Source organism: Spea bombifrons, chromosome 12 (assembly GCF_027358695.1).
Source record: "Spea bombifrons isolate aSpeBom1 chromosome 12, aSpeBom1.2.pri, whole genome shotgun sequence".
Taxonomy (NCBI): domain Eukaryota; kingdom Metazoa; phylum Chordata; class Amphibia; order Anura; family Pelobatidae; genus Spea; species Spea bombifrons.
In genome coordinates this window covers 32,916,895-32,940,814 of record NC_071098.1, presented here as the reverse complement: position 1 = coordinate 32,940,814, position 23,920 = coordinate 32,916,895, and the positions used below count along the sequence as shown (strand labels likewise).

The 23,920-nt window shown below is 48.5% G+C and overlaps 1 protein-coding gene across 2 annotated transcripts in view; it reads left to right on the top strand.

The window, feature by feature from the left end:
- IGSF21 (immunoglobin superfamily member 21) overlaps positions 1-23,920 on the top strand; it is a 127,733-nt gene that overhangs the window by 36,936 nt on the left and 66,877 nt on the right. For both annotated transcript variants that reach the window (XM_053451915.1, XM_053451916.1), the window contains exon 3: positions 10,173-10,294. In XM_053451915.1, the coding sequence (XP_053307890.1) occupies positions 10,173-10,294 (122 nt within the window). The remainder of the gene's footprint in view (positions 1-10,172; positions 10,295-23,920) is intronic.

Genomic DNA, 23,920 nt, shown 5'->3' with positions numbered 1-23,920 from the left:
TTTGTTTGCCGTGAAGAAAACAAACCATTAGTAATTCATCTTTTATCCGAGACCTTTTAACGTCGGGGAATATTTAGCAGCCGTTTCTCCGGCGAACTCCGAAATCCTGAAAGAATCACTGCAGTCATTCGCTACGTTGGAGGCTCCTGGTAAAGCCAGGTTGGGGACTGCAATTCCCACAATCCCCAATGACCGTCGCTTGCCATCCCATGCCAACAAGTGGTGTTTTTCCAATGCTATTAACCCCAAACTATTCCTAGCTCTTGTTGTAGATTAATAGGTCCTGGAGACCAGGGCGCCATATTGGAAGGGTCACCTGTTCTCACATTGGCTTCTTTTGATGACCTTCCGGATCTTTTTTCTGATTAAACACCCGAGGATACCTGCCTACCCCCCGTCGCAGACTACTTCTTTGGGGTTCCGCGATGCGGGTTAGCAGACCGTTGTGCGTAACGTGATTCTCCCAGATTATAATGGCGCGTCGGAGCCGGTAGTCAGGGCAGTAGAATGGGTATTTAATTGTGTTAGAAAAATTAAGTATCTCTACTGTTCTTCAATATCGTGCAGGCTTTGTCACTGATAAATCGCGTCTATTGTCTCTTTTTAATTGCGCTCCAACCCGTGACGGATCTCCATGAGCAGAAAGTCGGTTTCAACAAAATCACTTTTACAAATAAGCAAGCCGCCGGAGAGCGAGCGATTCCACGCAGTCCGCTTCTCTGTAACGCTCTGCATGTCTTACAAACCAACCTAAAAAATATAGGTTTTTTTTATTATACCGCATATTTTTACATATTTTGCAAAAAAATGAATTTACGGCCATGTATCCGAGCAGGAAAATATTGACGTTTAACTGCCTGTGTGCCAGAGGGGCGCCTTACAAGTTTGGTGCCGAGACGTAAACCTATAGCGTGAAAGTGGAGAACGAAGAACTCTTTTCATTTTGATGATGAAGCGGGCTCCGGACCTCATGTCCTCCTCCTTAATTCGCACGCGGGGTGATAAAGCAGGGAGAGTTGGCTTCCCGTGCCGCCAATATCTGCACCGCGTAATGCCTCGCTCTGTACCAGAAATTCATCTCATGATTTCATTTGAGGGAGGAAGAGAAGAAAGAGCCGGCTCTGGGTGCAGCCTGCACCATCCATCCATCCATCATCTCTCTCTCCCTGCCTGCCGCCGGCAGATGATTTGATGCACTGCTAACATTTCTGAAAATTACACATCATTTCTCGCTACAAAAGCGCCCATCTTCAGTAGTGTGATATTTATCTGTCCGTGGCGGTGATTTGAAGGCATTCCTCTAGGTGCAGGTCAGGTTAGACCGCGTGAGATGCCAAGAGCGGGCAGAGAAGGAGCCGGCGTTCCCAGAATATCTGACGGGGTGAACAGAAACAACATTTTTTATTTTAAGAGCAGAATAAGCCGTGATTTGCAGGGTGTAGGAGGCGGACGCGCTGCAGATCCGGACGTTCTGCTGTATTTTACGCACACGCAGAAGATTATCGCAGATAAGAAACACTTGACCCACTTACTTTGCCCATATGGTCTCTTTTCGCTGTGTTGGACTCCGATTCCTATCATTGCCTGGCTTTTCCCGTAACGGTTTCTGACTGCCGGGTTCTGAAATGCTTCGGGAGCCGTGGGGTTTTATTTGGCCGCGGTTTCTCTTGAGGCCCAAACTATTTCTCGTAGGTTATTTTGGAAATCAGAGGAGACTGATTAATGATCTCTAAAAACAAATCACTGATTCTCCCCGTCATGGTATGGAGTGAATAATGAAGATCGCATTCATCAAACGCTTTGAGAAATGCTATTTTCCAGAAACTATCGGACTTAACATCGCTCCTGAGACGGCAGAGATAGAGCTGGTGTTCTTTCTGCATTTAGTGAGAGCGTTAACAATAATTGATATATATGATCTGTCTGTAGGAAGCTGACTCTGTCCCGTATCTCTCTATAGAGCATATAGAGATAGAGTATACAGGGATGCTGCTCGGGCTCCTATATTGATTATGATGTTAATCTTGAAGACATTCACAGGAGGAGAGTCAGTACTGAAAAACACAACGTGTCAGCGCAGCACTGCTGTGTTTCTTCACTGAAATTTAGAAAATATGAATGCCATTGGGGGTTCACGATAATTCTCTCACACGCTGGGAATGTTACAGGGGTTCTATGTTCTGAAGCCTACTGGCGAGGGGTACGTTGGGGATATTTGCTCTTGACTCATTCTGTTACATGCTGGGGAGGGATACCTCAGGGATACCTGGCCTTGGCCCATTCTATAACGTGCTGGGAGGGGGATACGCTGGGGATATTTGGTCTTCCCCCAATTCTCTAACGTGTGGGGGATCCCTGGTCGTACCCCATTCTGTGACATGCTTGAAAGGGATGGGTTGAGGAAACCTGGTCTTTGTCCGTTTTGTAAGATTGAGGAGAGATACGTTGGGGTTATCTGGTTTTGGTTCATGCTGAGAAGGCATACGTTGGGGATACCTGGTCTTGGCCCATTCTGTGACATGCTTGAGAGGGGTGCGTTGGGGATACCTGGTCTTGGCCCATTCTGTGACATGCTTGAGAGGGGTACGTTGGGGATACCTGGTGTTTGCCCATTCTGTGACATGTTTGAGAGGGGTGCGTTGGGGATACCTGGTCTTTGCCCATTCTGTGACATGCTTGAGAGGGGTGCGTTGGGGATACCTGGTCTTGGCCCATTCTGTGACATGTTTGAGAGGGGTATGTTGGGGATACCTGGTCTTGGCCCATTCTGTGACATGCTTGAGAGGGGGTACGTTGGGGATACCTGGTCTTGGCCCATTCTGTGACATGCTTGAGAGGGGGTACGTTGGGGATACCTGGTCTTGGCCCATTCTGTGACATGCTTGAGAGGGGTGCGTTGGGGATACCTGGTCTTGGCCCATTCTGTGACATGCTTGAGAGGGGGTACGTTGGGGATACCTGGTCTTGGCCCATTCTGTGACATGCTTGAGAGGGGTACGTTGGGGATACCTGGTCTTTGCCCATTCTGTGACATGCTTGAGAGGGGTGCGTTGGGGATACCTGGTCTTGGCCCATTCTGTGACATGCTTGAGAGGGGTATGTTGGGGATACCTGGTCTTGGCCCATTCTGTGACATGCTTGAGAGGGGTATGTTGGGGATACCTGGTCTTGGCCCATTCTGTGACATGCTTGAGAGGGGTACGTTGGGGATACCTGGTCTTGGCCCATTCTGTGACATGCTTGAGAGGGGTACGTTGGGGATACCTGGTCTTGGCCCATTCTGTGACATGCTTGAGAGGGGTGCGTTGGGGATACCTGGTCTTGGCCCATTCTGTGACATGCTTGAGAGGGGTGCATTGGGGATACCTGGTCTTGGCCCATTCTGTGACATGCTTGAGAGGGGTATGTTGGGGATACCTGGTCTTGGCCCATTCTGTGACATGCTTGAGAGGGGTGCATTGGGGATACCTGGTCTTGGCCCATTCTGTGACATGCTTGAGAGGGGTATGTTGGGGATACCTGGTCTTGGCCCATTCTGTGACATGCTTGAGAGGGGGGAATGTTGGGGATACCTGGTCTTGGCCCATTCTGTGACATGCTTGAGAGGGGTACGTTGGGGATACCTGGTCTTGGCCCATTCTGTGACATGCTTGAGAGGGGTACGTTGGGGATACCTGGTCTTGGCCCATTCTGTGACATGCTTGAGAGGGGTACGTTGGGGATACCTGGTCTTGGCCCATTCTGTGACATGCCTGAGAGGGGTGCATTGGGGATACCTGGTCTTGGCCCATTCTGTGACATGCTTGAGAGGGGTATGTTGAGGATACCTGGTCTTGGCCCATTCTGTGACATGCTTGAGAGGGGTGCGTTGGGGATACCTGGTCTTGGCCCATTCTGTGACATGCTTGAGAGGGGTACGTTGGGGATACCCGGTCTTGGCCCATTCTGTGACATGCTTGAGAGGGGTGCGTTGGGGATACCTGGTCTTGGTCCATTCTGTGACATGCTTGAGAGGGGTACGTTGGGGATACCCGGTCTTGGCCCATTCTGTGACATGCTTGAGAGGGGTATGTTGGGGATACCTGGTCTTGGCCCATTCTGTGACATGCTTGAGAGGGGTATGTTGGGGATACCTGGTCTTGGCCCATTCTGTGACATGCTTTAGAGGGGTATGTTGGGGATACCTGGTCTTTGCCCATTCTGTGACATGCTTGAGAGGGGTACGTTGGGGATACCTGGTCTTGGCCCGTTCTGCTGGGGATGATTTGTCCTGGCTCATTCTTTGAAATCTGACTGTTTTATTCCAGTTCCCCTCCTTGCCGTTCAGATCATTCCGGAGGTTTGTTCAAGCAGATCAATAGATAGTAATATGAGAAAAAAATAGAGCCGTAAACAATGACAGAATCAATAGGAAAAAAAGTATTGAGGATAATTAACCCATCAGCTGCTGAAGGCTGGGATACATGTTGTAATGATTTAAACTTAACGGGCATGGTCTCCCAAGACTGAAGACAACCATTTGCAGATTCTGAGCCAAGAAAGGTGAGGTTAATGGGAGTTTGGGGACAGAATCCACTGACATTGACGCCAGATGAGTCATTATTTATTTATTTATTTATTATTATTATCTTTCCCCCTTGAAAAATAAACTGCGCATCAGGAAACTTTAAGCTTGATGGTCAATCGATGATCGTAAACCCAGGAGTAAATCAAGGTGATTGATTATCTTTCATTAAAAAAGACTAGTGTTCTGTAGTAAGCTTGACTTTATATAGAACTGGGTTCCCGTAACATGCATAAACTCATTGTACGCTGTCCCTGTATCATTATATAATCTTATATGAAGATCGTATCTCCTCTCAGGAGCAGGACATCCTTAATCTTTATTATTATTAGATATTGTTTTATATAATAATAATAATAATATATATGTTTGGACTTTTACTTAGAATAACCTCAGGAAGACTTCTTTCCCGCACCAGCATACATTCAGTATGTGACTTTCCTAATATGTTTATTAATATAGTTTGACCTGTCTGATTGTATGCTAGGGGTATTTATGGCCCTTACCGGCCCTACTTCTATCGCCTGCTCAGAACTAAAAAGAGTTCTAAACCCAGCAGGGACATCATGAAAATGTGCTGATCCGCCTTAGAAAGTTTGTAGCTATTGAGCTGTTGTTGAACTCCAAATCTTTTAATCCCCCAAACTGGCTACCTGGTTCATCCTTGGATCGGGAATAGGAAGGTTGGGTAGAAGGGTTAAACTTGATGGACTTCGGTCTTTTTTCAACCATATGAACTCTGTAACTATGTAACTTATAACACCGGGGCCTCTGGACTTCACTTATTTTCCTGTGGGCCCTTCTGAGCCATTTATACCATAATTCCCAGCAATACATACGATGTGACAAACTGCCCCAAACCTACACCATTTCTACCCAATGCTGTAGAGAAAAGGCTGGAGGGGAGTCCGTCCTCCTCCCGAGAGTCACAGTGAGAGACACTCGAACACCAAGACATTCGTTCAACGACCGGGTCATTCCCGTGGTAGATTATAAAGGGTCCGGGGGGGCATCTGGCGCAATTAAAAAGGCCCATTCCTAGAAGAAAAAAATAAGAATGGTTTGCTCTTTAGTCTATCTCTTTCTAAGAAGCAGGAGTGCGAGCGACGTGACGCGATGACAAACAGGATTTCCATCTGAACTGAACACCTCGAGGTGCAAGAATAAAAAGGTGAGATCAAGGTGAGGGAAAAAGATTCAGGAAAGCAAAGGGACACCGAGAAAGGGCAGAAATAACCGCATGAGAGACGGAACCGCGGAGATCCGTGCAGATTAGGAGCGGACCCCGAGGCACCGCGAGCGGACATGCATTATTTATCAGGCGTTCGCCAAATCCCATTCTCTGCAAAAGAAATAAATGATGGGAGAATTTCTCGCTGCGCTGAGATATCCGGCGCCTTTTCGTCCTCTGTACCCAGGGCCACCATTTTTGTTCTAACCCCCGTGCCTTTCTCGGCCGTCTCCGTGCCATGTCGCGGCTGAATGTCGTGCAGAGGCCGCCGTGAGTGATAATTTGCTCTCCGAAAGCCTATTTGGGGAGCTGGAGTTTTGACAGAGACAGCTGGTGTCATAAATTGCCTTGTCTCATTTGGTTACTATACGGTGGCAGGCAGCGCCGATTTGACGGGGTCTTCGGAGAACGCTTAAAACCTATTAAACCTTCGGAGCTAAGAGTTTGCAGAATCGCATCGAAGGAACAAGGGAGGAAAGCAGCCGAATCAGCGGCCAGCGCCGGATAATGCCAACGGAGAACTATTTTATTGCTACCTCCGAGATTCAGCCTGTCATAACAACTGGAACTCCAAGAACTCAATTCCTGTATCGCTGAGCTCGGGGACGGCTTTAACACTTTGTGTGCTAGAGGGGAATGTCTGGTGACGGCCACTTTGTGTCCCTTGTGCTAGAATTAATCTCACAACGGACTTCTTTTTGGTAATACCGCTGCTTTTATTACAGGGATATATTAGAAAGGTGCACGTGAAAGAAGGATTTGAATAAAATGCTTGTAGGACCTACGTTAGGGCAGCAAAGAATAGTGCTATGTAGATCTCTTCACCATTGATTGTTCCAATCCTTAAAACCTAATAACCTCCATGCTTTTCAGTGCCTTCTGATATTTCCCCCCCCCCCAATAAAATGCAAGGTGATTCCATAACATTTGCAATTTTCTAAGACTGTCCTGCCAGACCAGCAGATGAGTTTTCGCAGGTTTCTGGGGGAAGCTTTTTTCCGTTGCTCCCTCCACTTCCTGTTCGTTTTGCTTCAGCTGCATCCACATCATCGCAGATATGGAATTAGGTCACAATGCGCGGTTACACGTGTACATGTGTGAAAGCGGCTAAAGTATCCATTCGTATATGTAAATGATCGAGACGCGTGCCAGCCTCTATATAATTAGAAAAGACCGTCGGCTCCTGCGTAATACTTTCGCCTCCGGGGGGAAGAAGTACTTAGTGGAAATTTAACCAAAAATTGATTAGAAATCAATGAGCAGAAAAAATAACTCTTTTTCCTTAATAGTGTAATGGGAAGCTCTCAATAGTTCATTAGTAGCAGAGTTAAAGCTAATGGCAGTAGGGGGACCGCTTTTTACCAGCTCAGACGATCTGCTGGCACAGGCAATGCTCGATGTGTAAAGAAAGCGAACTTAAAGCCCGGCAGGAAAATCCCCTCGGCGTCCCGTTATCACCGCAGATCCCCAGCCCCGAGCCGGAGCGGCATTTCAAGTTGATGACGAGTATTTTTGTTGGTAATTGTTTGGTTGGGGGTGCGAGTGGTAACAATGTGTCCTTGAAAGTGCTGCGTGCTCAGCTTTTACCGCGGACGAGGGTAGGACGCTGCGCGGCGCAGGCGCTTCGTTTTCAGGTAGGAGACTTGGATGAAAGTAATGTGCGCTTGATTGGTCTCTGCTGGGACTTGCTCAGAAATGAGAGGTGAGGCGGGGGTTTGCTGCGAGGACTGCGCGGCAGAAACGCAGGAGGTCCCCTGTGATTGTACTCGGTAAAGAGTTGGATGGCGAAAAAGAGGTCACCGCGTGTTTTACAAAGGAAGCAATAAATAGGATCCTGCGATGGAAGCGGGGAAACCGCGCTGCTTGCTTTTCTTGATTCAGTTATTTAGCTTCATTAAAAGCCAGATTCCCGCTAATGCCGGAAGTTATCCAAAGTTTTGGTGCTACCGGTGACATAACGTGTCGGTCTCTAGTGTCGCTATCAACGGTGATGGCAGCTTCTACGAAACAGCGATAACGAGTAGAGCCCATAACTAGATCGGGGCGAAAATAATCTGCCAAAAGAACCGGTTTGGGCAGAAAGGATGACGGGAACCAGTTCTTTGGCTGGTGACATAGTTAAGGTCCGTGCCGGAGACCAAGGCAGGCAGTATGGAAGCTGAGGTCAACGCAGGCAGCAGGCAAGATACTGACGCAGTTTCATAATGGCAAGAAAAGCGATTACTGAATGAGAAGCCGGTAATAAATAACCCGACGCTCGCGCGCTCCTCTTTGGCTGAATGTTGCTGATGGTAGACATGTCCTCACAGGCTCTGTGACTAGCACCCGGCGTACGGAGAAAATAACGGGGTGAAGCCACGAGGATGATTGTATATCCATACATTGTGCATCCGTGCGTCTGCTTTCCAAGTTACGGATAGTAACGCCAAATCAATAATGACCACGGACACCGGCGCGGTCTCTGGGTTATGGCTCCGAAGCCTTTTTCTCTTTGCCGTGACTTGGGAAATGAATTGTGTGAAGCCCGCAGTGAGAGAATATACAGAGAAATACATGTACAGCAGTCCGTATGGGGGCTCGGAGGTAATACAGGGGGCTTTTACGACGCTATATTCCAGGCCTGGCCATTTAACTCCCATTGCGTGATTATAGACTGTTTCAGAGATGAAGCCCTAATACCATCAGAAAGCATGGATTGTTTTTAAAGCAATTATGTTGGCGTCTTAGTCCAGAACGTCAATGTAAAGGGGAATGCTTGCCGCGGGTAGAAATCACTTGCATAATTAACTCTTTGAGAGCCACGAAGGATAGTTCCCCGCGGTTCTCTCAGCAACACTCAAAGGATTGCGGTTCTCTTGAGATGAGGAGGTAATTAGAATGCGCGAGTCGCTGCGACAGCTTCATTACGGAGAGTCCATATCCCAACGTCCCTTAATCTGCCCAATATGGAAAAGTTTTTTAATTAATCTAATGGGTTTCACACAGCAATTAGCCACGGCGAGAAACGCGAAGCTATTACCTGTATGAAGGAACGGATGCAGCCCTTACACCCGGGGACACCGATTCAGAAATCTGTTTGCTTTGGACGTTTTAAAAAATGATAGTTATACAAGGTGGGAGGAATTTGGGTGCAAAGTGATACATTTGGCGATTTGATCAGATAAAGTGATTCCGTTATGTACATCAATAAATAAATGTCTTGTACCCTAAATGTATATCTCCAGCGTCTCCCTGAGAATCCGTCCATTGACCCCCACAATGACCTTAAATCCCAAAGAGCGAGTGCTGAATCGTGAGGTGGGAGCCCAGCCTGGGGTCTTACTGGCCAGGCCCGGGAATACTGACATTACACGCCGTCCGAGCTGCTGCTGCGCTTCCAGGGAAACAGAAGAATATTCATTTTTATAATTCTATTTATGACTTTATTCAGGGCTCTAAAATACCGTTGTGGTAAATTCAGCCCAACGCAATATAATAAAGCGGGTCTGTGGAAGCCACGAATCTCCGTACGGCTGTATGACGGCGCTGATCGGCTGCCTCCGGCGCTCCGGACCCCCCGGTCCGCTCGGCTCCGTGGACTGTGAGATATTTCCTTGTAATGATATTTTTGTGGCTGCAGATTTTGTTCTAATGAAATCTTTATCCCGACGCGCCGTATGTGCCGGCGCTTTCTTGGCAATTTCTCCCTTCTCTACAGCAAAGTAATGAAAACGCAGGAAAAGTGAAGGAGATTTGCTGCACCCCGGTGCTGAGAAGATTCAGCGTCCCCTTCTCTCTCCTCCTGGTCTAATGAACCGGGGAAGGTTCCAGAGTTTCCGGATTGAAACATTAATTTGATGCTGAAGGCACCTTGGGGCAGATCCACGCCTGAGGGGTTCCTTCTAAGATGTGCAGCCCAGCCCCGAAATAGTTAAAATATGAATGATTTTAGATATAGTATATAGGCAGGGAGGCGGTATCTGCTCAGGGGAACCCCAAGATGTCCAGGCAAGGAGCCCCTCAAACGTGCACCCGTCATGTGACACGCTACGGACCTTGGCACTATATAAAGCAATAGATAATAATAAAGTTATAACACGCTACGCGTCTGATTGTCATGGCTGCACCTTGGCTCTGGTCTTTAGGAAATGTGTCGGACACGCTCGGGTCGTAACGTCTGTGTTACCGGCTTTATGCTATCGCCAGGGGTGGAAATGACTTTCATCTGTAAGGATAATGAACCTGTTGGACACATTGTCTTCCTGTTTGTTTCTTGCGTGTTAATGTCTTGTCCTACATTGTCAGCTGCCATTTTTAAGGTGTCGGCATCCGTGTGCCATTTTTAACGTGTTGGCATCCGTGTGCCGTTGATAATGTGTTATATGGTCTCCTTTTTAGGTGACGGATGGTGGGACCATCAGACAGAAGATTTTCACGTTTGATGCTATGTTCTCTACCAACTATTCTCACATGGAGAATTACCGCAAGAGGGAGGATTTGCTGTACCAGTCAACTGTGCGGTAAGTCACTGACCCCACTACTCTACCCCCATAACCGTACAGTCTGCAGAGACCCCAAAACACCAGTCTGCAGAGGCCAACAAAACTTCAGCCTGCATAGTGCCGACAAAAAGGTATTCCGGAGACCCCCCCCCAAAACTAAACAAGATCCCCAAAACTAGTCTGCAGAGACCCCCCAAAAAACTGGTCCTTCTACACAGACCCCTTAAAACCTGTCTGCAGAGACCACCAAAGCTAAATCATCTGCAGTCTTCTGTTTGCAGAGACCCTCGCAGTGTATAATCTACAGAACTAGGGAGACCATACAGGTTGTGGATATGTGGAATATCCTTCTGGCAGAGGTGGTAGGTGCCAGTGCAATGAGAAGGTCTGGGTATGAATTCATTAAACCCTCGGCTCTCTTGAGGCTCTCACACAATTCAGAATTGAGATTTGCAACGTTGTAGGCAGTGAGTTCTCTGCCGCCTGCGTGAGCCTCTTGGGTCTCGCGTTTTTCTGCGTCACGGAGCGCCGAGGCACCAGAGACTCCCGGGTCCATTAACCCTTTATATGGCAGGAAGACCAGCAAACACACCATAATGTGCTGCGCGCCAAATCCATAAAAACCTTCCCAAGGTCATGCGTCGGACATGAATTGGTCTCAATCCAAAGTCATTAACTTCACAAGCGAGAGAATCAACCACAAAGCCTCCCTCGTTCCATCTGTAGGGCGAAAAGAGGGAGCCGGAGCGTGATTATACGCGGAGAGAGGTAAATGGGGATCGGGGAGAGCAGATGAAAGCTACTGCCAGATAAAAGTCATTTTCATGGCGGATCCTGAGGCCGCGCAGACTATCGGCTGTTAGGAGGCAAATTTTTATCATTTCAAAGATAAAAATCCGCTCCTTCCATCCTCCGGAGCGATCTGGGTTTGGTTTCTGTGACTTTATTTGATAAGCTCCGAGGTTGCAGTAGTAATTATCCCACAAGAAAAAAAAATCCCTCTGCTTTTCATTTTGTGCCGGTTTTGACATCTATTCTGCCCTCTATTGCCTTGTAAAACAATAGTGGAGTAACAGCGGTGTTCAGAGAAGATTCTAGAATAGAGAGAATCCCGGCAGAAATGTAGATTTACGTTACCATGTATCCGAATCTTTAATATTTCAACAGAATGCTCTCTCTTTTGGGCTTTGCAGCCCTCCATCCATTGAGCCAGCCTGTGATGTCATGAAGCCCGTCATGATGTCATGAAGCCCGTCATGATGTCATGAAGCCAATAGAAACGCCGAGGTCCCTGACCCCTTTTAAAGGGGTTCGGAGCCGACGGGAAACATCCTTTGCCGGGAGGTCGGGCAGGCGGCATAGAGCTTAACACCAAAAATAGGCAATTTCTAAAATATCCAGACGTCTTAAGTACAGAGAATTTAACCCAACTTTGCATGGTGATGAGCCTGCCTGATGGACTGAACGCCGACGAAGACTGACAGAGGCCGCAGATGAGGGGCAGACGATCTCGAGACGGCTTGGAGATGACGGCAAAGTTATTGAAGTAAGAAAGGAAGGGAGAGAAATTAAAGGCAGGCAAATGTTGCGTTATGGCATGGAGCGCAGGGTAATACTGCAAGCAATATCGCTAGATTGGAATGGAGCGGAAAAGGCAAAATTTACATTTAAATGAAGGTATTTAGAAATTCTTACATTCCAACAGAGAGTAAAAACAGCAGGAGAGATGGACACGGGAGGTGGGAAAAGGGATGAAGGACAAAAAAGAGAAATAAAGGAATGGGAACAGCAGGTCATTTGGGTAATGTTCCGGGGAGCGAGGAAGGAGAGCGCGGCTTGGTGTCGGATGCCTGGCTGCTCTCCGGGGGCCCTAATGTCTCCTTCGGTTGGGGGGCAAAACGCGGTAATGGGTTTAGGGGTGTCTGCGCCCCCTGACAGGTACTACCTGGCCACTCACACGATACAAAGAGACGTCCGAAACAACCTGGCAGTCCCTGCTCTGGAGGACGTCTAGCTAATGAGCTTGTTTATATCCGCATACCTTCGTGTCTCGCCTTTATAACTGGAGCAGTGCGTTCATCATTCCTCCCCAGAGAGCGGGGTACCCGGGAGGGACAGACTACGGACCTCCACCATCGCCCCTGCGCTGGAGGATGAGCTTGTTTATATCCGCGTACCTTCGTGTCTCGCCTTTATAACTGGAGCGGTGCTTTCATTATCTCTCCCCGGAGAGCGGGGTACCCGGGAGGGTCAGACTACGGACCTCCGCCATCGCCCCTGCGCAGGAGGATCAGCTTGTTTATATCCGCGTACCTTCGTGTCTCGCCTTTATAACTGGAGCGATCGTTATTCCTCCCCAGAGAGCGGGGTACCCGGGAGGGACAGACTACGGACCTCCACCATCGTCCCTGCGCTGGAGGATGAGCTTGTTTATATCCGCGTACCTTCGTGTCTCGCCTTTATAACTGGAGCGATCATTATTCCTCTCCAGAGAGCGGGGTACCCGGGAGGGACAGACTACGGATCTCCACCATCGCCCCTGCGCTGGAGGATGAGCTTGTTTATATCCGCGTACCTTCGTGTCTCGCCTTTATAACTGGAGCGATCATTATTCCTTTCCCAGAGAGGGGGGTACCCGGGAGCGACAGACTACTCTGTCCGACACTCATTGTCTACAATGTTGCAACCAAAGAATGATTTGTGTGAGAAGTTGTCACATCAGCACATGCCACCTCATCAGAGTAAATGGATTTACCAAAACTCATATAATCGCCTTCAGATAGGGCACACCCCGGCCCCGGGGCCGTCTCTTCTGTAGGTCTGTTGGGCCAATGAAGGGAAATCAAGGAATTTAGAAAATTCTGCTAATTGCTCCAATCCCATATTCTTCCGCGTGTCTCTCCACCGTCTGCTATGTCTGATCGCCCCGAGTATACTCCTCGCTGTGCAGGCAGTCTATTGTAAGCTTATATATATTAGGTTATTCAAACCCACCTCTGCTGCCGTCTCGACATTCAGAGCTTCATTAGAAAAATCAATTGTGTTTGTGTTCTCGAAAGCTTCAGAGGTGCCGTTAATGAATAGCCTCAGTGTCCTGCTCTACCTGTCACGCGTTTTTTCTCCCCGCAGTAATCACAGCGGCCGGGAAAGCGCAGGTACAGGTGATCGCGGACGCCCCGCTGGCCCCGTTCAATGTACGAAGGGGGGAATTAAACTCAGCAGGGCTACCGAGCTTAAAATGAATCTCTACTAGTGTCCATGCGTAAGCCGGAGGTTAGGCTGCATTATATACTGAGTGGGTAATAAAACCTCAATACCCCTCTACACCCCAATACCCCAATACCCCATACACATGACAGACGTCGGGGTCTCCTGGAAAGTATTCTGTAAATCGGGCTGCACTGTATTCTGTCTCTCCTGTTACATTTTACGGAGCATTAGGAAAGCCTGCGCTTTGAGCCGTCAAAAGAAAAAACCCAAAGAGAATTCCTGTGATCAGCAAAAACAATTGGGAAAAATGTATTTTTACAGTTTTTTGTAAAAGTATCAGTTTTAGGCACATAAGGCACAATCTAGCCCATAGGCTGGCCTCTGCCACCCGTTATCCCTCCCCGGTAATACAGATGTCTGGTGATGTCATTAGACCTGCGTAACCTCATTCCCTCTTTATACAAGCCGGATATAATCAGATCACTGAACGGTGACAGGATTACTTGATTAAAGCGGCTCTGCTGAATACACAATACAAACAGCCGCTTTCATACCGCGCGGCGCGTCGCGCACGCTCTAAACATCATTTCATTCTGAGCTGGTTTCATTTCCCAAATTGTAGGGATTTCGCTTCAAATATCAAAAAGGTAAAAACCTAGAAACACGACGGCTTGTCCTCGGAGCACGGGTCGCATCAAAAATACTAAATGTGATCCAATGCATACTTTGTTAATCTTTGTAACGAAGGGAAGTCGGTGAAGTCCTTTTCCGGCGGGTTCCTTCAGAATGGTTTGAAGGAACCTGTTGATAAAATGTATAAAACGTTCAGACTTGAAAGACACGGGACGACTACCCCACCGCCTTGGTAGACCCCAAACAGCTGTGGTGTTGGAGACCCCATGACAGGGCAAACGAGGGAGATGGAGCCCCGGGTGAGAACCCAACAAGGTGAAGAGCATCGCCCGTGGTGTCCTAAAAGCCGATGCTTTATGGTCCGTATAGGACGTGAACGCGTTCCTGGGCTGAAATAAGTCGCGTGAAGAGGCACCATCCGAGAGAGAGCGAGCAGGCGACGTTTCCATTACAGATAATTAGAGAACCACGAAATCCCAGACATTTCTGCCCAATCCCAGCAGCTTCTTTAATGAAATCATGGTATCCGGTAAATCACATCTCATACATTGAAAGGGTTAACGGCAGTAAGCATTGCGATTGGACGCTGAAATCCGGCTACATTGTAGCAAGTCAATAAGTAAAACCCGTTCTGGACACGTATGATTAAGTTAAAAGTATAAGCGGATGGCCTCGCGCGCAGTAAATCGCGGGCCGTTTATGGCGTCTGCTGAGAGAGGCTTTCTGGTCTCAGTGTTTTGGGCAGCGCATGCTTTATGAAGTGATTCATATAAATCTAATTGGAAATGAATATTTTGTCTTTCTGCTGCTCTCAATAAACTGCCCGAGGCTTTCTGGGCCTCCTTCAGCCAGCGTTTTCATCTGCTTTATTGGGAGATTGGAAATGAAAATGACCGCGTTATCATTTATTGAATCCTGCCCCACATTTGTCTGCCCGATATACTCCGCTGCTTATTTGGAAGCTCAATCTCCGCGAAGCACGTCATTTTTTCTGGATGTCAGAAGATCAGCGTCCTTCTACAGAATCTTCACAAGCCTTCGAATTCCAGGCAGGTATTAAGTGAGGGTTATCTCGGCCCCTGCTGGCGTTTGCCCCATCGCTCCTCCACCCCTCTCTGGCACAGATCTCTGAGAGGGTGGCAGATTACCCGAGCACCTTCTCTGACATCAACCTTCTGATTCTCTCATTCCCATCCCCTCCTGGCTTCTAACCTTCCGATCGCAATCTTTTTTCCTTCCTCATTTGAAAATCCTTTCTCTCCTCTCCACACTTTAGCTCTTCTCGCTCAACCATATTTATTCCGTTTCACCCACAATCTGACAAGTGATGCAAGTTGTTCTGTAATAGTCCTTCTTTCTTCCCATTTTTCTCTCTCCTTTTCTTTTTTCCTCCTCTGCTTTTTTCCCTCCTCTTCTGGCCATTGGCCTTTCTCTCTGTCCTACTTTCCTTCCCATCTCTCCATTTGCTCTCCTTTTCACTCCTTCCATTCTTTTGAACTCTTTTCTCCTCTCCTGCTCTCGGTTACGAGTCGCACCCCTCGCTCGCCCTCGTTTTCCTTTTTCCTCTGTATCTCCGTTTCCCTCCTCACCGTCTCTCTCTCTGTCCGCGTCTCGCTCTTTCTCTCCCCGTTTCTTCTTCTGTATGGAAGCCGTGGGTACATGAATCAATGGGTTAACCTTGAGATTTAGGGAGGTATTCTATGCGGACGGTGAACCTGCCGATTCCCAGCTCCGCCATCAGAGCCGCGGAAAACTGCTGCGTGCCGTTTATTCTATAGATGGGATTATAAACCGTTTTCTTCCATCGGTTTCCTGAGGCGCGCGCGGCGTTAATATGGTAGAACGATCTGTAAAATGGGTTATGATATTTGTCGAATGGTTTAGGAGGCTTTAATTGGGCGTCTTTACGCTGCGTGTACACAATGTCCTCGCTGTAGCGCCGGTGCCGCCGCGTGTGGAAGCGGGGTCAGCGTTTTTAAATGGCACTGACCGCTTCGCAGGACACGCTCTTTACACGCGATTTAGAAGAGCGTGTCGGATGCAGACCGCAGAGGGCCAGCTAACGGGCCGTTTAAATCCCCCGTTACCCAGCATGCACGGCAGCTTCCCAGGAAAATCTAACATCATATATCGCGTAAACACAAACTCAAGCCAGCGTCACAGTGAAGAGTTATTATTATTATTATTATTATGGGGGGCGCTCACCCCGTGGCAGAGGAAGAGTTAAACCGGATCAGTACCCGCTGTATGGATCTCTATTCCCAGCACTAAGGTTTCCCCGCACGGCTTCTGCGAATTAATCAAAGCCTCTCTCTTCCAAAGCACTTTTTTCCGTCTTCATGATACTGGCGGGGATTTGCTTCTGGGCAAGAAAACACTCAATTATTTAACTGTCAAAAAAATATGAGTTAGTAGTTTAGGTTTTTTAGAGAACAAAAAAAAATATGAAACCGCGAGGAAGAGAAAAGCCGAACCTCGGGGAAACGGTGTCGGCAAAGTTTAAACTGGCAAACGGGAGAAAAGCAGTAAATATTGCAGCAAAGCCCCGGGGAGAAGAATCCGTCGGGACTCCAGCCTCCATCAGCCTCCCCCCGTTCCTTATCAGAGGGGACTCTCCACCCGCTGCCACGGAGTTTATATATACAATATATATACACACACAGTGTATATATATATACTCACACTCCACTCACACTCCAGTTATATTAAAGCCGGTTCCTTTTCCGATTTATCCGCTGACGGAGGCTCAAAATCCGCGGCCCGCCGGAGCACCCGCCAGTAATGAGTTTTTTTTCGTATACACGGTAACTGTTGCAGGCAGAAGTGATTTCTCTCCGATGTGAATGACATGTTAATTTCTGAGCACTGATACCGTAGCGGCGAAGCATTCATTTTGTTTGCAGGATCAGCAGTCTCCGCTAGAGGTATCAGAACACGCTCCGCTAAGCCTGGATTCATCTGAAATAGGTATTTTAACAATAAAACAGCTTTTGCAAATAATAAATATCATCTCTTGTATTTATCCTGCGTGTTTCCGGAGCTCCGTGCTACAGAGTAACGTCTTCGCACCCCGGTGCTGCAGATAACCGCGGAGAATACTTTGTTTAATACACCCCACCGTACTCGCCGATCCTCCGGCCGTTCCGAAAGTGCGTTTCCCTAAAAGACAACTTAAACCGAGAAACGTTTTATTACGTCCGACGCGTTTTACTGCCCCAGAACCACCAGTAATATTACGACTGCAACACGGATTCTGTCCTGGCCTCGCTATCTGCCCGGGGGGTAGTGAGCTTTTCTGTGATGGAAAACGTCCTTCCGTCCCATCTCAGCCTCCGACCCTCTAGCGTTAGATTCCGGTCTCTTGTTGTAACTTTTATTCTTCTTTGAAATGAATTCCCTCCCGTCCTTAAACTCCTTTATGTCTCTTCTTTCCCCCCAAGCCGGAGATATTGAGACCCCTCAGTCTTTCCTGATAACGTTTATCTGCAAACCGTTCCCCGTCGGCTCCTCTGAGCGCTCTCCCGAATGTCTATACTCTTCTGGAGATGAGGTGTCCGCAGCTCCACGCCGCGCCCTGCTTTGTTCTATTGCATTGCCTGCTTACCTTTGCGAGCCGGAGGCGAATCTCTTCTCCTGGTGGCTTCCGTCCGCTTTCTGTCTCGTGGCTTCCCCGCCTGTTAGACTATGTGAGTAGACGCTCTGAAACAGACAGACTTTGAGTCGGGAATAAACGTCTTTGACACGCAAGACATTTCCCGTATTGAAAGAACATTTGCAAAGCCTTCCAGCTGCTTTAGTCGATGAATTAGCATTAACCCTTCGCGTTAGATAGAGCCATCTCCCTGGTAAATAGACGTGTTAATGAGGACCTCTCCCCCACAATCTGCTACAAAAGAAAGATTACGGCAGCTTAACGGGCAAACCGGTCCCCTTGTGTACTGCTTTAAACCGGCAGCGCGGCAGCTGTGGTAACGCGCCGCGTGTCGACATCGAGACGCATTGGAGGCAATTCATTAAGTTTGCGTCTCACTTTGACTTTATTAGGAGACGTTGGCACGGGTGGCCATTTCAGAGCTAAATGAATCGTTAGTACGCCGCTCTCTTACAGCAGCCTTCTTCTCGTTTATCGTGTAATGTTTCCGTGTTTTGGAGATGATCTGCGGAATCACAAGGCCGTGTGTTGTAGGTGACGGCTGAGCTGGTAGGGGGCGCCACTCTGAGGTTCTAATGTTTGCAAAAGCGTGCGGGATGAGGCAGCGGTAACATCGTCTGGGGTGTCTGCTGACCCCAGGGCCGGTCCCGCTATTGTGGGAGAAAAGTCAAAATGAAAATGCCCAAACTAGGGATCTTTGGAATGGAAAGGCAGACAAGATGTATGCGGTGGGGTTCATTTCCTAAAGTAGCGGGATGACTGGAGAATTAAAGTTTCAACTCCCAGAATTCACTGCACATTATGGAGTGCCAACCCCGGGCAGCTTCTCCTGCAGGAAGAAAACATTATACGGGGCCAGCTCGAGCATGCGGTGTGTTGCATGTTTCTCTGATGAGCTCAGGAGACGCACCAAGGACTGATATGACATCATTGTGGTGCACTGCAGTGACATCATCGCGGTGTAGACTGCAGCTGATGGGGACGTTGCAGATGCTGCATGATTTTAGATTTGATGATATTGATCGTTCCGAGTTCTTTGTTGGTCTCTGGTTAGCGTGTGTCTGTGGTAGCGATGTCTGTACGGCGGGTCACACGCCGAGACGATGTCTCCAAAATATCTCTCTACATTTCAAGCAGAGGGCCGGACGTTTAATGAATTATCACCGGTGGAAGGCTTTCTGTTGGAGCATCGCGGCCTTAATTAATGGCTGAAAAGTTCCTTTTGGGCTCAAACTTGGGAAGCGGCTTCAGAAATCCATCCATCAAACTCTGTAATGAAAGTGATGGATCCGGGAGGCTCGTGGGGGGAAGTGGCGGTAATGGAAGAAGGGATTTCTCATCGATTTTCGTTAGCTAAAAACAAAGCTAATTGCTGTAAAAAGAATGTACCGAGGCTTCTTTCTGGAGGAAAATGAGATGGAGGAATTGGCCGCATCACAAAGGGAACCTGAACTCCACGTCCGCTCGGACCATTCTTCCGTCTGATTAAGGAGCGGGATGAGCCGCGGCAGCTTCAGTTCTTCCCAGCGAGGAGCCCTAAATGGTTCTCCTTTATGCTTCTTTATGGCGTCCAGGCGGGAGACGGTAATATGGCGTTTTGGGGGAAAGATCACTGCGGTTTCTATTGTGGTCTCGGTGTTTCGAGCGGCCGGTCTCCTGTGGGGCCATTCTCTCTTGATGTTACGGTAATTGGAGGAATTATAATCTCCTCTCTTCTTTTTTGTGTGTTTGCCGAGGTATAACTCAGCCGCGGGACGCCGAGCTAACGCGCTGTACCCAGGTGTAATAAAACCCAGAAACCTGATGTATATCCCTGAACAAAAGCGTGCGTTTAAATCATCGGGCGCATGCAACTGATCTGATTGTATGTAAGCTCATTGTGAGACCCATCCTTGGCTGAACAGCTTACAGTCTGTCGCCCTGGGGTGTTTTGTGTCTATTGAATAAGGGAATACTTGAGTAGGAAGAGGGCTCTGCGTTGGAATTTTGTCAGCCGGAGTCATCCTTAAGTCGATTCCAATTCCCAACATCTTAGACGCGGCAGGATTGGCGTTTCCCGGGAATGTTATGGGCTTCCGGTTAAATAGAGGATTTTATGGATCATTTTGTGTAGATTGGGTTACTCACTGGCCATATAATAACTTTACCGTGCCAAGTGTGGCCCTTCGCGCAGGCCGTGTACAGAGTGACATTAAAGACGACGAGTCTGGAGCGTGGGCTGTTGGACCCGGCGTGCGGCCCTCCTATAAATACCCTTCTGAAATCACGTGTGAAGAGAGCTCCATTGTCCATCGTAAGCAGACTGTGTAGAAGACTCTTGTGCAGCAACAGAAAAGCGCGCATGGGGTTGTTACCGGGTCATGCGGAACAAATACTTCTGATGGACGCGATAATTGGGTTCCGTGTACGGCGGTTAACACGCGCTCTCGGTCACTAACCTCTTTGTTGCTGGATTGACTTGTCATCCACACGTTACACGGCAGCCTCGGCTGATACATGGTTACACGGGGAGAGGTTTGAACGCAGCGCTGTGATTACCCGCAGAAAGGAATATGTTTCTTCTCGCAGCTTTCCGTTAAAATGGTGGATGATTGGCAGACGCAGAAAATCATTTCATTTCCTGACTGTAAGCTCTTTGGACCAGAACAACAACAATGGGAAAGTTCTTACCGAATCTTGCGATGTTGGGGCTGGACGTTGATATTGTAGAAGCGCAATCGAGCCCCTCGTGCACCACACGGCTTCATTGTATGAGTTTGAGTTACATCGCTGAGACCGGCGTATACGGGAGGCACTCGCGCTTTGTGTTTGCCCAAATCGCTTAGCCAGGCGCAATAATTAGGAACAAAATCATCCTACAAGGCAACGCTGACTTAATTCCCTGGCGGATTCACAAACTGAGATCCCTCCGATGCCAAAAGGAAATCAAAAAAAGAGAATGGGTGACCTGGGGCTGGGAGCTTTCATTCTGTGAAGCGCGTCCTCTGTCATCCTCCGAGGGGCCGCTCCTGGCAATAATTTAGCAAGAAATGCTGATGAGAACATCCCGTCCATCCCGTCCATCCTCTGGCCAAACAAAGGTTAACAGAGCTTCACAGAGAAAGATTCAAAGCCCGTTAACCGCTGGCATAGAGGCAGCAGCGTGCCCCCCCAGGCCCTCCTCTGCGCATGCCCCCCCCGGGCCCTCCTCTGCGTATGCCCCCCCCCGGGCCCTCCTCTGCGCATGCCCCCCCCGGGCCCTCCTCTGCGCGTATCCCCCCCGGCCCTCCTCTGCGCGTATCCCCCCCGGCCCTCCTCTGCGCGTATCCCCCCCGGCCCTCCTCTGCGCATGCCCCCGGCCTCCTCCTGTCCTTTGTATCACCCAGTTGATTGGGGTCCATTCTTTCATCTATTGGGGTAACATCCTTCTGGCCCTGGGGCTCTTTTAGCCAGTATTATACCGTAGCTTTACTGGAAATGTGGAGAACCTTTTCCTTAAGATAACTACCCCTATACCCCGTTCTGTGCCAGGGGGGCAATAAGTAACCCGCGGGGTAACCGTGTGATCGGTCAGACTGCGGCGGCCGCCGATCACATTACTCCAACCTTTCTCTGCTTGGTAATCAATCAATCGTTTTGATTCACTGCCATTGAATTGCTATCCTTAATGAAATTGCACTTTATTACGCATCTTTCTGTAAGAAATGGAAAATTGCCTGATTTGGGGTATATTAGAGGCAGTGGATTAGGTGGCGTCGGTGGAAAGGCCGGTTAGAGGATGGGGAAAGTTTCACCTGCGTCTGCCCCGTTTCATTGTAGTTGGAGGATCGGGTTGCCGTGCGGTCGCCGCAGGCAATGAGCTCGGATCTTCTCGAGCTGAGGCGCCGCGTGCAAACACTTGGCATCCGCTCTGTTTTCAGTAACGATTTCCCGACATGAAAAATGAAGAAAAAAAAACTCTGGACAAAAAATGCCATATGGTTTGCAGTCAGTGTGGCTCTTAGAAGATTAATTTACCTGCCAAAACATCATTTAATTATTCATCCCGTTAATAATCAGTATGTTAATTAGTCTTTTGGCATCAACTTTTACCCCGACACTTTACTGGAGTCTCCAAAAACGGCCTCATCTGTGTTCTTCAATGATTGAACGCAACACAAAATCTTGCTTTTTACGGCTTAGATTTTTCTTTACTCGCCCTGTTTCTGGTGTAAAATCTTGTCTTTACCGCGTTTACGGCCGATACGAGGAGCGTCGGAGTCTGCGCTCCAACCCGTGAATAAATGAATCTGCGAGGGTCCGGCTCGTTTATCTGAACCCCCTTTCTCCATGCGGGAGCGACAGGGAAGCAGGGATGACCCTGATGTTACTCTGTTACTGATGGCAGGAACCCGGCGCGTCCCCCCAGCCTCTCTAACGCTTTCTCCTTTCCTTCTTGGTAAATGTTTTTTGTGTAACAGAAATAAAAGCTCCTCGTTAGACCCTCGTTGCACAGAAACAATGAGCTTCCAGCCCACCCTGTTGTGTGTTTGATTCCTTTGTAAATAGTTTTACTCCCATGAAGATGTCAGATAGAAAGCGAGATGCCTAATTTACTTGTCGCAGCCAGTGGGGGATAACGGGATGAGGTAGGAGTGCAGCTCGTCGGGGCGTCTTTATATAGTTTACATATTGTCAGATATTAACTCTTTCCCCCCAGCCCTCCACCGGCTAAAGGGACCTGAATTATATCTCTGATACCGGAACATGGAGTCGTTACGCTCCTAATATTTTGTACCCAACAAAAGTAACCTCCTTCCAACTCAACCAAAGTAACACCTTTCCTTGGGCATTACGAAGGATGCGTTGTCCGCAGAATTGGTGTGTTCAGATGATTGGTGTTCGTAGAACGCGCTGTAATTCATCTACACGGGAGTAACGGGAAAGATCGGAGCTGTGGACTTCATAAAGAGTATTAATTTCTGTGCCATTCGCAGCTTTTATCCAACCATCCCATCCAAAGGAGCTCGGCGCTGGGGGAATCATCCATTATCAGCCAGTCAAGCATTAAACTCGTTTTATATTTTGTGTTTTGGTTTAAAAGGTTTAGTTTTTAAAGTTAGTTTACTTAGTTTATGCTTTATGACTTTACTGAGAGGGTGGTGGAAACGTGGAGCAGACTCCTAGCAAAAGTGGTAGCGCCTGATACAGTGAGGGAATCATACACGGGATAGACATCCGGCTCCTGAATCTAAGACAAGAGAGAAACAGGCGACTAAACAGGGGGCCGTCTGGGGCCGATCTGCCGGCGGGTTCTGAGTTTCTGTACAGCCTGGAAATGTTTTTCTTTTATTGTGGGTTAGATCCGGGTACGGCGTTCTGCTCGTTGAATGTTGTCCAGTACAAGCACCTGGGCCCCTGCTGGAGCGACCCAGTTATTTGGTGATGAACAGAATGGGTATCATTAGGGGGTGAAAATCCGGACGGGTTCGGCAGCTTCTTGGATCTCCTTCGGGTGGCAGCCCCGGCGTCGGGTGAGGGAGAAGCGGCCAGAAGATCTTTTTTGTGCCAAATTACAGCTTTTATTTCACCAGGAAAAAAATTGAAAAGCTTCACCCCGCGGTACGGTGCGGCCGGCTGTCAGTCCGGATGATTCCACATCAATGGGCGCCCATCGAGATCGAGACGGCTGCAGAGAGCGGGCAGCAGGGAAGCGGGAAGAGAGCGCGACGAAATCCAAGCGTCCAAAGACCCCGCTCATCGGTAACGAGCAGGAGAAACGCTCTGTCTGGACTTCGCGCTGCGAGGACGTGTGGACAGCATGCCAATGCCGCGGTGCCACTTATTCCATATAGATTGTAAACTCATTAGGGCAGGGCCATCCTCAGCTTTTGTCTCTTTCCAAATTGTTTGCGCTACTGATGTCCTGTTTACCCGTTGTACAGCGCTGTGGAGTATGACGGCGCTATATAAACCAATAGGTAATAAGGAGTACTTTGCGGGAAGGTGCCAATATTTCCAGCCGCTGTTAGAGCTCAAGCCTGATCTTGTTTTATAATCAGGAGCCATTATCGCGTTGGATTAACCTCCGCTGGAAGCCTGTTCCACTTATCCACCACCCTGTTGGTGAAGAAATCCGTTCTGAAATCTCTCCCTCGTCTTCTGTGCCGAGGCATTGATTTTATTTGCTT